The sequence below is a fragment of the Clytia hemisphaerica genome, unplaced genomic scaffold (assembly GCF_902728285.1).
Source record: "Clytia hemisphaerica strain Z4C2 unplaced genomic scaffold, Clytia hemisphaerica genome assembly, whole genome shotgun sequence".
In the NCBI taxonomy this organism is placed as follows: Eukaryota; Metazoa; Cnidaria; class Hydrozoa; order Leptothecata; family Clytiidae; genus Clytia; species Clytia hemisphaerica.
In genome coordinates, this window is record NW_027103770.1 from 1,939,025 (window position 1) to 1,956,188 (window position 17,164).

The window sequence follows — 17,164 nt, forward strand, 5'->3', positions numbered from 1 at the left end:
AACTAAATGTGGTCAGCATTTACGCGTGCGCAGTATCAAGCTTTTAGTGTACAAACTAAAAGTTTCGTGCTGTTCACCACAAATTCAAAATGGCGACGCTTTATCGGGGCATCGGGGCACGCTGCTCTTGCCTTGTGAAACTTCAACAAAATAACATCGTATCTACTACAGTCAGGTGCATTTCAGTTTCTGCTCCTGATCAAATCAAAAGAAAATGGATTTCCAAATGGAAGAACAACTTTCCAACGCAAGTTTACAGTGAAGGTAAAAAGCCAGAGCTAAAATAAAAGCACTTATAGATAGATAGCCTTAGTTAGCTAAAAAGTTTTTTTTATTTCGATCTTATTTGTAACCTGATAACAGCTGATCATAATTTTCTTACATACTTCTTCGTGCTGCTTCGTGATACTTCGTTATTGATAATGTACTTTATGGTACTCATCCAATTCGTTGAATCCGATGATTGACCATTACTGTTGTACTGTTAGACCAGACCCGATCAATCGAACTTGTCGAACCAATCGAACAATCGAACTAATCGAACTCCATCGAACGATTAAAGTTCGATTAAAAAAATTAATCGAACCTAATCGAACACTCACAATTTTTGAAGCAACAGCAGTTCGATTAGTTCGGTCAGTAAAAAGTTCGATTAGTTCGATGATATTAAAATCCTCATATCTTCCCTCGCTTGCAAATACTTTGTCCTGGCACGCGATTGCCAATTTCGACAGTTCCCGGACTTAACAGCTTGATGTTTATTGTACCCGGATATTTGTCTATCCGGAAAAAAAGTCCGTAGCCCCTCTGTTGCGATTTCGCGCGCGGCCGAGTGGCGGAATACTATGCCCGCCCCAACAAACCGCTTCTTCTGGCGCTAAAAGGATACAGAAAAGGTGTGTAATCCGTTATCGGAAGTAATTTCCCGATTTACATTCCGAATTTGGTTTTGAAAAGAAGCTAATATACGGTGGCGGAGCAGCACAAACTTGTCGAACAAAATTGGTTTATCGAACTGATCGAACCGAAACCCATTGATCGAACTTAATCGAACACTCACAATCTTTTAAAAGATCTTAGAGTTCGATTAATTTATTTAATCGAACTTTAATCGTTCGATGGAGTTCGATTAGTTCGATTGTTCGATTGGTTCGACAAGTTCGATTGATCGGGTCTGGGTTAGAGTAACTAAGTTGAAATAATTAGGAAGCAGCGGTTCGTCTGGCAGTGTACTGAGGAATTGGTCAAGATGCTGTTTAAAAGTTTGTTTGGTACAGTTTGTGAGGTTTCTAAGGGATTTTGGCAGAACATTGAAGAGCCTTGGTTCTTCTTGTGAGAGACAACCTCTCCCAGATATTTTTATGTTTGACATTTATCACAAGTGTTACGCGTAAGCCAAATCGCGTTTTACGAACAACCTCTAAATTGCCGAGTACAGGAGAAAAAAAATCGAAATTCAAAATGGCGGCCAAGGCCACGATGATAACTATCAACAATCTTCGTTTTTCATTCAGCTATTGCAGCTCAATAAATCAGTGAAATAATTCGAAATAAAAAGTAAACAAACCTTGAACCATTCATGAATCCAAATAAATAAAAGTATTCATCTAAAGTGAAGATTACATTTCAAAATAAAACGATTTCCAAACCAACCTAAAGTAAGTCTCTGCCAACTAAAAACTTCTCTGCGGGGTCACTGACAAGGAGTTACGACTTCAGACTTTAGATTCCAATTCTTGTATAGGCTGCAACTACACTGCCAAATGATATGTATTACAAAGACTTCCAATTGGGTCCATAAGTTAAGAAAATGAGATTATCTTATAGCACGGGGGTTCTGTTTTTAAAAACAAACTTCAAAATAAGATTGTTAATGAGCTTGTTACTTAACATATCACTTACTTACATAACTCATTTATGATATAACACCCCTTTCTTAAATAAATGGCCTCTTAAAGTCTTTTATGTTTGCCGCAAGAAGGAAGAAAAATTTAATTTGACCCCCGGTTTTTTCTCTCGTTTTCTAGCCATTTCGCGCGTGTTAGTGTAGACACAACTTTAATCCGGGGAAATGAAGCGTTTTCATTGGTCTAAAATCACAGATGGTCACGTGACCAGAATTTTTATCCAGGGAAATGCCGTGGCCGCAATGTTTTGCTTTAGTGAGATTGACCATTTTGTTGTTTAGATTTAAGCGGGCGAAATTTCTGTACAAACCAAAATATGGCTTCGTTGGAATACCGGTTGAAACACTTGTGTTATAGCTTTCAAATTGCATTTTCTACCCAGTCTCTGATTTGTGTAAGAATGCACGCCGTCTGCCTCGTCATTATAGTTGAAATTGGGGGCAATGTCTTCTAGTATGCACCACGTGTAAATGATTCTGTACCTGTCTCTTCTTCTTTCAAGACTGTAGATTTTCAGTTGGTTCAATTTTTCCCAATAGTTTAAGTGGCTCAACGAGGGGATACCGTTCAGGAGTGATTTTTGTAGCAGCTCTAGTTCTTGAATGAGGCATCTCTTTGATGGAGACCATAGTTGAGAGCAGTAGTCAAGGTGTGGAATGGCAAGTGACTTCCAAAGGGTTAACATGACATCTTTGTCCCTTGTCTTGAAAGTACGAAATATCCAAGAGCTGATAGATTTCACTTTGTTGATTTGGTTTTTGATGTGTTGATTGTAGCTCATCTCTCTATTTGGTTGAGTTGCAGGAGGCTTTAGAGGCCTATTCTCGCAACTATAGACGCTTACTAATGAGAGTCCCGTCAGCACCTTGAACTGACTACCCAATTCCCCTCACATGGCATGGGTTGACCGGTGAAGGAACGTTCACTTGCCAAGTGAACTGCCGTGAGTGGGAATCGAACCCTGGCCGCCTGTACTCAAGGGCTATGGCACCTTTTACCTACTGGTTTTGACTTTTTTTTTTTTTGATCTCGAGATCAGGAATAGGTCAGATTTTTTCCATACATAGTTCGAATTTGATCCATTCATTGCACGGCGACTTTACGTATCCCCGCACCTTGAAGCTTTTCTTGGCTGGTGAATTTGTGAAGAGTTCACTAATGAAAAGAATGCCGCTCTTCATTTGGCCGCCTTGCCTGTTCGGCCATTGAGAACTCCAAGGTCCATCTCGAGTATCATAATAAATGATTTTCCGCTTTTTTTCCATATGAATCCATTCTTATTGACCTGCCATTTATATACTGAGTTGAGATCGTTTTGGAGAAGTTGGACTTCCCCCAGTGCTTTCCTCAGCTGGTGTCATCCGCAAATGAAGACAGGACAGCGTTGTATATATCTTCATCAATTTCCTGTATCATTACAAGAAACAGAAGGGGACCTAGCACAGAACCCTGAGGCACCCCGGATATGATATCTGCATTTTTGGATAGCGTTGTGTTGACAGAGACACTCAGTGTTCTCCCTGTAAGAAATGACTTTATCCATGATAGAATGCCATTTCTTTCAAGCTTCTGTAGCAGTATCGAGTGATCAACACGGTCAAATGCTTTACTGAAATCAAGATAGATGACATCTACATTGTAGCCATTTTCAATATAGTGGATTAGACATTCAGTGTGAGCAAGCAGTTGGCTTAAGCAGGATCTTCCTGACCTAAATCCATGTTGGTTGCTGTTGTAGAGGTTGTTTCTTTCCAGATGATCTTGCAAATTTTTTCTTAAATCTTTTCAAACTTAGTGACGTGTGATGTACGCGCGACAGGGCGTTAGTTTTCAGCCCCTTGTTCCTTTTTTGAAATAGGGTGATGTAACTTTTTTCAGTATCTTTGGAGTGAACCTTTGTCAAGAATGTCTGCACTACAATCTGAGTGGTTTGGAAGCTGATTGTTTTTGAGAGAAATATAGCTGGAAAGCCATCTGGGCAGCTGAGTTTGAAGAGAGGGTTTGTATCTCTCTAATAAAGTCGTCCTGTGAGGTCAAAATAATCAAGTTTCTCCGTAACTTGCGAAGGATTGAGATCAGGATTTTCAATGTGATTTTGGTGGTGTGAATACAGATTTATATTGATCTTGAAGTATATTGGCCATCTGAAGGTTATTGTCTGTTAGCTTATTTGTGATGGTATCTAATAATGGTCCCACTTTAGGTTTGGTTTTAGAAAATCTTTTTGCGTAAGAGTAGAAGAATTTGGGGTTCACTTTGATTTTGGAGATTGCATCTAGCTCTTGGTGACCTTTCGTGGCATAGCTGCTTTGTAATTTTAGTTCGATATCAATCAATCTTGACTTTGTGTTCTTGTTGAGCTGTCTTTTCTTCAGTTTATTTCTTTTTCGCATGAGAATTCGATGATCGCCTGGAATAATTGTTTTCTTTATGGGTTTTCGTAAAGGAATGTTGCTTTTGGTGATAACATCAATGCATTTCTCAAGGAATACATTGTATTGTTCATCAGGGTTAGAATCATAAGTTTTTGAAATATTTTCCCAATCAATATCATCCAAAGTTTTATTGACGTTTTCCCAGTCTATTTTGTTATTGTAAAAGTTGAATTTGTCGAAGTCATTGTTAAAATTTTTTTCTGTATCATCAGTAATTCTAGTTTTGTTAAAAGATAAATGTGTAACAACCTCAATGTTGTAGTGATCAGAGTATATGGTTGGTGTTGTTTGGTAGTTAAAGATCATGTCTGTATTGTTTGTTAAAAGAAAGTCTAAAATATTTCTGTTGGTGTGTGTGTATTTATTCACAATTTGAGAAAGGTTGAACTGTAGTGCGAATTCATCTAAAAATTTTAAGAGTGATCTGTCACAGTTCACTGTATACCATTGTTGGTTTGAGAGTGTATGTGGAATGTTAAAATCACCGCAAATGTTTACATTGTGACAGATCACTCTTAAAAATTTTAAGGACAGCAACCATAGAGAGTTTCAATCTTTGATACTATTGATGATATAAGCTCTGCGAATTCTGGTGCATCTGGTTTGTGATTTGGGTTTGTTGTTAAGATCTTCAGAGTAAAGTAGAAGTCCTTCATTAGTAGGGGTTTGAACAATAGAGATATGTCATCCCTCAGATAGAAGGCAACACCACCACTGTATCTTCCTTGTTTGGGTTTATCACGATCACGGTCCTTTCTATGTAAGGTGTAGCCTTCGATTTCTAGTTCTCCAGCTTTGTGGTTGGGTGATAGCCAAGTTTCTGTTAATCCAATAAAAATATGATTTTCAGTTGTCAAGATATCTCTCATATAGGGAACACAAGATGGTGCGGTTTGTGGACATAAACCTTGTATGTTTAAGAAAGCAAAGGTTGTTAGTGCAGGGTTCTTGTTGATTGGTGGTTTGGAAGAAAATTGTCCTGTAGATGGCGGGTGGTTGTTGTTTGTTGGAGATTTTAAGAGAGATGGGTGTGTGGTGGTGGTTTGAGACTTTCGTTGATGAACGAAATCATTTGCAGACGGAAGTTGTCCAGGATTTTGAGAAAATCCAAGGAATCATTTGTGTCAGCATGACTCTTTGTTGGAGTTTCTGGTCTCTTTTGAGTACCTTTGACATGGGCAAAAGTGCAATGGGTGTTGAAACATGCACCTCTCTTGATTGAAGAAGAGCACATTCTTGGGTGGAATTGGTTACATTTAGTTCCAGCATTACATCCCTTTGGACCCTTGTTTCCATGTTTCACGAGTTTGGTGCAGGCTTTTGGATGGTTGTACTGGCAGTTCTTGCCTCAAATACCGTGCTTGCATTTACCTTTGACATAAAATCGGCAGGTTGGTGGTGTGTTGTGTATCTCGGTTTCATCTTTTGATTTGTCAGATGATTGAGGGACTGTAGAGTCTGATGTAAGCTTAGTATTGTTTTCAAGTTGTCTTTGAAATCTTTTCTTCAAGAAGTCAGTTCTTCCTAGATAAACACCATCAAGGGTTCTGTCTGTATTTACATTGTTGTTGTCTATAATAACACTAGGTGTTAGTGGTAGTGATCGGTTCCTTGGCGTTGGAGGAAGAGATCTTGATCGAGGTCGAGTGGAGGATATTGAGGTGTCTGATGAGAGGTCAGTAATACTTTTGGTAGGTGAAGATACAGGTGTATGTTGTGGGGAGTTTGCGACAAATGTGGTGTTGGTAGTTTTGATTGTTTGTGTAGGTGTTTGGATAGAGTTGATGTTGACATGATTCACACTGGAATTGGAAGTGTTGTTTTGTGTGGAAAATTTATTGTATTTTCCTGACAATGTTGACAAAGGTAAAACATACCAGATATTTGGTAGATTAAGTCTCTCAATTCCTCGTCTTGGTCAATCAAATTAATGTTCTTTAGCAGTTTTAGGTAGCATGGCCGATGGACTTCTTGTCCACAGCAGCCGCATTGTAAGAGTGAATCGTCATGCATTTTTACTCTATATGACTGGTTGCATATTTGACATATGTCTGGAAAATAGCTCTGTATGACCACACACAATTTTTCAATTGCTTCGTCTTTGTTCATTATGTTGGTTGTTTTTGACAGGAAATTCAATGTTTCCATGATGGGATCCTTTCGGCATGATTTCAGGGTTTTTATGTTATCTTTAGTTGGCTTTTCTGGATTGTAGAGTCTGAGGCAGTTTCTAATTGTTTCATTACTGGCCTCTTCTGCTAGTTCAGCAAGTACTTGCTTCCAATTGTTGATGAGATCGACTGGTACAGCATTTTTTGTGGTATTTTGAGAGTTTTGCTTGATTTACATGAATGGTAAATCTCTGAATGTGCTTGAAAATTAACAATCTGAGAAAGATAATCCTCCTGCGAAAAATTCTTCAACAAGAATCTTGTTTTGTGTGCACCGGATGAAAGTCAAAAACTAAATTTTCCAGATACAGATATAGGTGTTCTTCAAATAACTTCCCAATTTTGTCACTTTTTTTTGGCCACCTTCAAGTTTCCACCATTTTTTGTGATTTTTTTGCAAAGATATATATCTATTTTTCGGATCTGGCATGCGTGCGGGAATAGTGTCAGTACCTGCAGGCGACCTGGTAGGGTTGAGTATGGGTGTGGTTTGGGTGTGGTTACGTATCAGATTGGCTAGGAATTGGATTATTATCAGTTAACAGTTGGATGTTTAAGATAAAAATGGCAATTATTGTGCTCTTTTTGGCAATTATTGCCGAAAACCCACTGTGCCTCGTTTAGTTTTGTTTTCAGCTGGTTTTTGTTGGAAATGCAGCTAGCAAAATCTATTCATATGTCAAACTTACAACGTGGGTTTTGTTATCTCTTTCTGGCTGTGTTTCGGCATCGATGCAGGATCTTTTTACAAATTATTTTAGATTTTTTCATGTTATTGAGCAACGAAAAATTGAAAAAATCACTTTTAAAATCCGAAAAACCTATTGCTTGATGCAATTTTACAATTTTCAAACACATCTGACTTCTTTGCCCTTATAAGGACAACATATTTTGCTCATTCAGCATTTCATCGTTGAAAAAATTGCCGAAAAGTCTAATAACTGCCGTTTTTATCTTAAAAAACACCCAACTGGTTAGGGTTGGGGTTGGAGCTCGAAAAAAGCACTCTTTTGTGATTTTCTTCTCTTAATATAGTCTGGTCTGTAGTTTGTACGATATAAATAGTCGTCAGAAACGCTTTCCTGGCATGAATCCATGGCGCAGTGGGTACCGTGAGATTGGGTAACTTGCATCAGTGGAGGCTAACATGCATAGCCCTCAAATGACTGACCAATCTAAGCAGCAAAATTTCAAAACAAATGAACTACGCAGCTCCGCTTGCAGCTCTACTCTACCATTTTTGTTTTGATTTAATTTTGTATTTTAATGACCAGCCAGGTCATTCATTTGAGGGCTATGCATGTTAGCCTCCACTGATGCAAGTTACCCGATCTCACGGTAAGGCATTGGGTTTTCAAACGATGGAACTTTGCATTTGGTGGGTTTAAATCCCACCGGTGGCTAACTTTCGGTAAGTCATTCAGTCAGTTAGAAAGCATATAAAATAACTCACATAGAACCAGGAAGTCAGAAAAACTACGAACAGAGCCTGGAAATAATGAAATAAGTCCAGATATGTCTTTCGTCTTCTCCAGTGAATTTCCTAACCACCACCCGTTGAATGCTATTTACTTTATCCAGCTCTTTACAACCAGACGTTACTAATCAATAAAATCAATAATCGATTAAAATCGATAGCTAATCGATAATTAATCGATTGATTAAATATCGATTAAAAACGATAATCAATAAATAATCGACGCCTAAAAAATTGTGAGTATCGATTATATCGATCAGATGTAAGATATCGATTATATCAATTAGATATTTAATCGATATTATCGATTAAAAATCGATAGGGTCGAGGTATCGATTATATCAATATTAATCGATATTATCAATTATTAACACGGTAATCGATATTATCGATTAAAAATCTATGATGATAATTTAATTGAGTGCTAAAAAATTGTGAGTATCGATTAGCTATCGATTATCGTTTTTAATTTCTCTTCCACTGCCATTTCTGGAGTGCTCAAAGCCAACTTTCTCATCCAAAAAAATGCTTCCTTCCTGATTTAAAAGCACTACCGTGAAGTCAGGTAACTTGCATCAATGGAGGGAAACTTGCATAGCCATGAAATGCCTGACCATTCAAAGCAGCAAAATTTCAAAACAAATGAACTACGCAGCTCCGCTCGCTGCTCTGCTCTTTACCATTCTAGAATCTTATTTTTTTATTGTATTTTTGTATTTTAATGACCTGCCAGGTCATTCATTAGAGGGCTATGCAAGTTTCCATCCACTGTTGCAAGTTACCCGACTTCACGGTAGCTGTTTCACAGGAAGAGTTTCCGACCTTCCAGTTCATGTCAGGAAATATTGTTGTTGATATAAATAAGAAAACGTGTAGACGTTTACGTTCTCCTTTTTAAGATACAATAAATACTAATTCTTGGCCATGGCATGATTAAGAGTATGGGGAAAACAGAACACTGCATTTTATTAATTTTGGTATGTTAGATTATAGTGTATATATTGGCCCCTGCCCTCTAATTGAATAAATTTTAATGGTTGACATCTTATCATAAAGGCATTTTCTTTCAATAATACAGTCAACGAAAAAGTTTTTTCTTTGCAAGTCCATTCTGTAATTTGCACTACAACACTTTGTTTAGCTTATCACTCTTTCCTTTTTTATACCTATTTTCATAAGTTCTCCAAAAATCTTGTTTTTCCCCAAACTGTGATTTCTTTAATGATGCTTACACACGGTTTATACAGACCCTGGAAAACTAGAAATTGGAGGAAGATTATAAATATTTTAAATTCTACTTTAAAATAATACCAGGGAAACTTCATTTCCATATTTTTTCCATAAGTTTGTAAGAGAGTATGAAATTTTAAGCAGATTTCTAAGATTTCTCTTATAAAGATAAAAGCCATTTATGTCAAATCACCTTAGGGAAAATTATAATTCAGGGTAATTCCTGGGGAAATTTTGAACCCTGCATAAGTAATACCATTCCAAATGACGTGAACGTGGACTAAACATTTTTTTTGTATCTATAGTTTCAAAGGAGAGAAATGAATAAGAAAATACTAAAAGGATACAAAAACCTACCCATAATGAAAGCAGTTTTGTTAAATGAAATCAATGAAGTGGAAAATTTGCTTAAGAGTGACCCAACACTTATTAATTGTAGACATGAGAAATCTGGAGACTCTCCATTAATCCTGGCTACTAGGCTAGGCCATGAGAAGATTGTTAAAATCTTGATCGGAAAAGATGCTGACTTGGAGTATAAAAATTTGGATGGGAAACGCGCATTACACGAAGCTGCATGTTTTGGGTTTAATACCATTGTTGAGTTGCTTCTGAGTAGTGGTGCACTGGTTGATGTTTTGAAGCGAGCTGATTGGACACCGTTAATGTTTGCCTGCGCTAATGGGAGTGTAGATTGTTTGAGAATTTTAGTTAAATTTGGTGCTAATATTCATAGAGTTAATAAAGACGGATGGACTGGTTTTCATTTAGCTTGTCGTGAAGGTCATATTCATATTTTGAAGTATCTACAAAGCTTGGATGCTAATTGTTATAAAACTAAAAGCAAGAATGGACGAACACCCTTACATAGTGCTTGCATGCACGGTCGGAAAAATGTTTGTGAATTTTTAGTGAATTTAGAGGATATGGATATCAGAGTTAAAGATAGTTGTGGTTCAACTCCAGTTCTCGATTCAATACGATTTGGTTTTATCGATATTATCGAATTACTGCTATCGCTTTCTGAGAAATGTTTGGTGGACACAGATAACCTGGGTCTAGCGCCTGTTCACATAGCTGCACAAAGCGGCCACGTTAGTGCTCTCGAATTTCTGATTGAAAAGCAAAACCAAGACCTTGAAGGAAAATGCATAAACCTTTTAACACCGTTACATTATGCTGCCAGAGAAGGAAATTTGGATGTCATCAAATATATTGTGCCTCTGGTTACAAACATTGACTGTCAAGATGCTTTTCGTAGAACACCATTACATATTGCATTTGCTGGCAAAAATGTTGAAATTGTTTCCTTTTTGTTAGATTCTGGTGCAAGTATACAATTGAAAGATAGCCATGGGAAACAGCCGGCTGATTATGCTTTCACTTTTGCCATGCAGCAATTTTTGGAAACTAAAAAGTCATTATTTTGCTCTTTAGTTAGCCAATAATGCAATAGTTTCCGTGCTTTTCCATTTGAACTTTCAATTTTCTATGTTATATTAATAATTTTTATTTTTAATGTTGAATTTTTTTTTGTATACTTTGTCGTTTAGTTGTTTGTTACGAATTTGATAATGTTTATAAGAACAAACTATATAAGAACATAAAGCTTCGATGGCCAAAATGTTAAGAACAAGTTAAGAACATCTGAAGGCTTTGTTGTGGACTCTAGAACGCCGAATTTCGTAGGAAAATGGACAAAAATACTCAGAAAATGGCAAAAATAAGAACATTTTAAGAACATTTTTAGGCTTAACACTCAAGAAGTAAAGAGCATCCAAGGTTTCAAAAATTTTGGACGTTCGTATAAAAAAAACGTGTACCGAAGTCGAAAATTATTTCGGGAGTATTCATACACGCACACTTTTCTGCTTGACAGTACACGTTTTTTTATTAGAACGTGTAGTTTCTTAATTTTAGATAAACATTTGTAGTAATGAAATAATATGCAAAATAAACCGACTTTACAAACTATTTTGAAAGGATCCACACATTCAAAGTTTTCTGCTTTATTATCTCTTAATTATCTACATAAGCTGCTAGAAGACATTACTTCTACAATATTATTTTCCTCCTATTTACTACATATTTACTTTTTTCTCCTTTAGCTGAGTGGTTAGAGGAAGCATGTTTCGATAAAATCCTTGGCGTTGAAATCAAATCGAAAGAACGACGTCGACGGCTCTTCAAAGCACTGCTTGATCGTTTGGTTAATCAAGAACGTGTCGTTGTCTCTTATCGCCGTGGGATTGGGCTAGCGAGGCTCACTGAATTGGTAAGCAAGTCCCCTCTTTTAACGTGTGTCCTCAAGATGAAGATGTACACGTTTTTGGACCTATCCCGGTGGGGTGAAGGTCCTATAAATTCACCTCTGTCCGTTCGTCCGTCCGTTCGTTACCAGCTTTTCTCGAGATTGAATCATAGGAATCATTTGATTTTTGGTACAAAGGTGCAAAATGGTGGTGGCCAAAATGTGACGGAGCCCGATTTTCGAAAAAAAAAATTTTGGGCAAATTTGGGCCAAAAAACGGCTAAAAAACGAGTTTTTTGGACTTTGTGAAAAATTGGATGATTAAATTTTTTTGATTTTTTGCATGAAAGTAGGGTACCATCATAGTGAAAAGATGACTCGAGCAGATTTTTGAAAAAAAAATTATTTGGTTTAAAAAACGCATGTTTATCTATAAGAATTACTATTAATAAGCATACATCAATGTTCTTAGTCAAATTACTCAATTTCTTTATGAGGTAGAAGTTTTTTTTGCTCACAAGGGCTTACTTTTGTTTACACATGAAATTTTGGTTGCTTGGCGTGTTTTATAGAAAAACTGGCCAAATTCGATATTTTTTTATAAGCACATCAATTACTTAGGTATTAGCTTTTCTCGAGATTGGCTCTTTGATTCTTTATGATTTTTTGCACAAAGATGCATAACTGTAAACCCTCGAATGTGACTGAGCCCGATTTTCGAAAAAGAATGTTTTTGGGCAAATTTGGGCCAAAAAACGGCTAAAAAGCGGGTTTTTTGGACTTAGTGAAATATTGGGTCATTGTTTTTTTTCTGATTTTTTGCATGAAAGTAGGTAAAAGATGGGTCAAGCAGATTTTTGTAAAAAAACTTTTCGGCTCAAAAAAACGCATGTTTATCTATAAGAATCACTATTAATAAGCAATTAATGTTCTAAGCCAAATTACTCAATTTTTTGATGAGATAGATGTCTTTTTATGCTCACGAAGTCTTGAATATGAAAGAATATTTCAAGAAATTTTTTCATGAAATTTTGGTTTCTGAACGTTTTTTTATAAGAAACAAACGACTAATTTTGATAAATCGTCACAATTGTGTTCTGAATGATTGTTTAACGTTCATGCTCACGTAGATATAAATTATATATGTGTTAAATGCATGTAGGTCCACAAAAGTATCACTTGTTTTATAAGAAAAAACTATATAAGAACATTAGACAAGTTAAGACCGTTTTTAAAACTCAAAAAATTTTAAAGAACATCCGAAGGCTTCAAAAATTTTGGATGTTCTTATAAAAAACGTGTATTGCACAATTTTTTATAGAAATAATGTTTTCAGTTTAATCATGGATACAACTTTTTAGGTGAAATCATCCTGAGATATTCTTTCCTAGGTTAGGATCCAATTACCCAACCTTAATTCAGCAGGTAATGCATACCACCAGTTGCCGATTCTATGTTGGTGATTGTCTTGACATATTCTTTGTTTTTGGGGCAATTAATCATGCTCATAAAAAAGCATGTATGTCGAGGAGTTTTTTAATGTCTGATTTTTCGATGTTTTAAAGAAGTTCGGGATTGGTCTAGAAGATTTGTTTACTCAATTTTATCATCGCATTTGATACCGCAATCGGAGCTTTTAATTTTGACTTATAAATACGATAGATAATTTATTGTTATTTTAGCTGATCGATACAGCGAAAAAAGGTGACGAAACAGCCGTCTACAGAATGATGCAAGTGAGTGCCAAACAAAATTTCACATCTTCTTATTGTTGACTTTCTGCTTTGTTTTTGTGTTTTTTTGCCGAATTTTCGGCGACGGGTCGTCAAAATCATTTTAACACGTGGTTTTTTATTCATGCTGTAATTTTAGGCTCATTAGCAACTCCAATTTGGAGAACAGATACTCCAATTTTTTTAATTGAATAGATGAAATCTTGAATTTAAAAGGACAAATTACAGATAATTAGCCTCTTTTTTTTACTGATAAACTCCGAAAATTAGTTTGTGAAAATAACTTTTTTCCCACGCTTCTCTTAAAAATAAGTAAATAATAAAAATATTTTGAAGAAAATTATATCTAATTTTCTACAACTCTGTTCCTTTCAAGACTAAGCAAATTTCTTTTAACTCTATCTAATATACTTGCTTGTTTTTCTTCCCTTAGCGCAAAGAATTGATACCGAAGGTGTTCGACGAACTTCTACCTCGTTTCGCTGACCATGATGGTAACTATACCACTGTTTATCGTGTCCAATCAGAAGCGTTGCCTAGATACCATTACAAAAACTTATTATATCGAAAAGATGGTAACCTAGTTGTTGAACTGAATGGAAATTCTCTTCCGCCCATGATGCCAAGTAAAGTTGAAATGGAAGAGCTGACTTTAAGATATTTCGAAAATAAGAAGAATGAAATGGATAATTTGGAACGTGGTTCATCTGTTTGAGTGATGAAATTTTCATTGAATTAGTGCACGACTGCTATAATTTGTGTTTTTACGATTCTTGATGATGTTGTGTAAGGTATACTGTGGTTGACGCGATGACCAGAAAGTGTAATAGGGTAGTGTGAATTTGAAACATGATTGGTTGAAATTACATTTTCCTCTGATCGCGTTGATTACACCTATTAAATTGTAACATCATGAATATTAAACCAATAATGCGCGACATATGAACTGCATACGAATCCTGATAATGATTCGTTGATTCACCAAGTAAAGAATGGTACTGACATCGAAGTTGACGCTTGATCATCTTGATGGAAGACCTTGTCAATTTTATTATATGTAAAATTTAAAATGTGAGATTTTATATAAATAGTTACCCTCAAAAGTTTCTAAGAAGATGAAGTATCTTTTTGCAAATCAGGCAAATCTCTTTGGCGTTAGTCAAATTTATATCTCGAGGAAACTTATAATCTAGTTTGCATCAATGACCATCAAAGTTTGATTAAGAAATTATTCCCCATCACCGAGCCTCAATGGGGTATCCAGCCAAATTTAGCTTTCAGGCTACCATAACGGAAGAAGTCTTTTGCAGGAATCAAATTTGGCGCATGACTGGAAAAATTTAATTTGTCCTGCGTGAATTTAATGTAGCGGATGATGGATATTTTTGGCCTCATTAGCACCTGTCTTAACTTAAATAGCGCAAATTTGGGGTGGGACTTAAACTTGGCGGATGGCCGAAAAAATCGATCTTAGCAAGAACATTAATTTACCTCTGCCAAATTTTCTTTCCGATAAAACATATGAAAATGAGACTCACTTTATCATCTTTTTCATCGTTTTCGCCATTTTCTAGACCTTTTTAGTGAAGTGCGGTGAAGTGCGACAAAAAAACAGTCCAAAAGCAGACGAAATGGAACCATCCCGGAAGTGACTTATCTTAGTATGCTTCTTTTTTGTATCCGAAAAAAGACGGATGGTCTTTTTCTTGTCTGAAAATGCCACGGAAACCAATTATTCTACCTCCTTGTCGCTTCAAATCGTATTTTTTGGTTAGCACCTCTTCAAAGTAGACTTAGTAAACCACGTCGTTCAAACTTGTAATAACAAATCAGCCAACCTCCCAGGTTGCTGGCATCCTCTAAACAGATTCTTGCTCTTTATAGATATACTACCTGTGGTTTCGTAGTCAACCTCTACCTTAACAAAATGAAACTCGGGGTATCAATCCCTAATTTCCTTCAATGTCATATCATTACTATTACTATTACTGCGATCACTGACTTTTGTGACTTTCTATAATGACAAATCTGTTTTAAGCCAACCGTTTGGCCTTCTGAAACTTATTACAGGCCTTTTAGAACACTTTCCAATAACTCGTTTTTGCCATGCCATCACCGCATTTAGCCTACGCCAAGCCAATCACGGTGACTCAAATTCACTTGTCAGGCCTTCTGAAGCCTATTACAGGCCTTCCAAATGACTCAATTTTGCTTGCCCCGTAAGGCTAGAAGTTTTTACTTCCTTTAACCGGGCATAGGTGTTTTCCGGGTTTTGTTTCATTTCTTTTCATATCTGAAACATTCTTTGTCTTTTATATTTGATATAGAATTCCCAAAATCATTACGCGCAAACTAATTGCTTTCTCGAGATTTCTAAGCCAATACAAATTTGTTGCTTAAGCATCCAAGGGATCCAATCAGAAAGATTTTATTCAGCAAACGGGTTTTTGTCGCCTGCCTGGTTAGGAACGGGAGAATGTGGGTGAAATTGATACAATAATATTCCCTGACGTTTTTTGGCTTCCTATATACTTACTTCTTTTCGGTATTTCGAAATTTAAAATTGGTTCGACTCTCGCTAACTAGCCTATCTAGACGTCACCCGCGTTTTTTACGCAATTAACGTCTATTCCACTTTGCGACTTTTTCGAATGTTTTGAGCCCGGGTTTTCGGGCTCTAAACATTCGATTTTTTGACGTCACTTTTAACTATCGAAGCTCTTGCAGTAGCAAAATAATCGAATTTGCGTCAAAGCACTTGAAAGGCCTCTATTTTTCGAAAATCATCAAAGTGGAACTCACTAAGAAACGAGATGAAAAATCCCGGTTTTTAGTGAGGTGCTCGCTACTCGCTAATAGACCTTTTCATAAATTACCTCACGAACATCACTTGCCTCAAACGTTTACCATTTGAGACATTAAATGATTTTTTTTATGAATTGGAAGTAGTTTTAATAAAATCCGCTGGGAGTTAATCACCATGGCAATAATTTCAAAACGAAGCAAGTGATGTTCGTGACGTAATTTAGGAAAAGGTCTATTCAAAGTCGAACGGGAATATTATTTGTTCGAATTATAGAAATATTCGAATTATAGAAGTTCGAATAAGCTAGAGTCTACTGCAGACTTATTTCTACGTCCTAAATTTCGGAATTTGGCAGATTGGCTCTAAAACAGAAGAAAATCGGTATTGAAATTGAAACCAAACCATTTTTACCAAGAATCTCGAAAACCGCACCAGATTTTAAGAAATTAGAACTCTCAGTTTTTGTTTAGTTATTGACTACTACGCCATCTTCACAAACACCATAATTTCATTATTTGGGGGCATTAATCAGCTGTCGTTAGCCAACAGTTATTTTTCTCAAAAGTGTTCAAAAAATTTTTACAATTCTTCCACGCTTCCAAAGGGGTGAATTTTTTAAAATGAAACGTTTAGACCACGTGGGTTTTTGGGTGAGGAAAATGAAAGAAAAAACCTTTGTATAGAATGCATTGACGTCATGAAAACGTTCTATTTGTATTCAGCTTCCTATTTTGTGTGAAATACACTTTTCGAAACTTTATTTTCCATTCATCCACAGCAAAAAATTTTGGAGAAGACTTTTTTTCTGATACAGCACGGCCGGCTGGCCACGTTATTTTTGAGTATGATTGTAAATTATTTGATTACTCTCTGTGGAATATCTCATTTATGGTGTGCTATTGAAAAGTCGTAAACTGTTTTATTAACGAGGGTGTCAATGGCTGTTAAATATCAATTACCATTCTTTTCTTTCTCTTTTATTTACTTAGCTTAACAATAAGGCACCTGAAACTGAACTTGATAGCTCTATTGTTATTTTCTTTTCGTTCTTTTCTCATAAAGTGTTTTTTCATTTTTGTTAATTTCATTTAGACTTCACTCAGCGTTGTGTGCGCGTGTGATTTGAAATCGTGTTGAAATTTCTCTCCAAACGT

At 36.2% G+C, this 17,164-nt stretch overlaps 2 protein-coding genes across 2 annotated transcripts; both read left to right on the plus strand.

Moving 5' to 3' along the window:
* The first annotated feature begins 70 nt into the window (after positions 1–70).
* On the plus strand, positions 71–14,339 carry LOC136805932 (uncharacterized). Its single transcript, XM_067062520.1, has 4 exons — positions 71–264; positions 11,329–11,495; positions 13,154–13,207; positions 13,638–14,339. Exons 1-4 carry the CDS (start codon positions 90–92, stop codon positions 13,917–13,919), a joined length of 678 nt encoding a protein of 225 aa, XP_066918621.1. The 5' UTR covers positions 71–89; the 3' UTR covers positions 13,920–14,339.
* LOC136805931 (ankyrin repeat domain-containing protein 16-like) lies at positions 9,497–10,841 on the plus strand. The gene has a single exon (XM_067062519.1). The coding sequence runs from the start codon at positions 9,541–9,543 to the stop codon at positions 10,666–10,668; it is 1,128 nt and encodes a 375-aa protein (XP_066918620.1). The 5' UTR covers positions 9,497–9,540; the 3' UTR covers positions 10,669–10,841.
* Positions 14,340–17,164: the final 2,825 nt, after the last annotated feature.

Coding starts and splice junctions, on each gene's coding strand:
- LOC136805932 (XM_067062520.1), top strand. CDS start 90: ATGGCGACGCTTTATCGGGGCATCGGGGCACGCTGCTCTTGCCTTGTG. Junction 11,496..13,153: donor TAGCGAGGCTCACTGAATTG/GTAAGCAAGTCC, acceptor TTGTTATTTTAG/CTGATCGATACAGCGAAAAA. Junction 13,208..13,637: donor CCGTCTACAGAATGATGCAA/GTGAGTGCCAAA, acceptor TTCTTCCCTTAG/CGCAAAGAATTGATACCGAA.
- LOC136805931 (XM_067062519.1), top strand. CDS start 9,541: ATGAATAAGAAAATACTAAAAGGATACAAAAACCTACCCATAATGAAA.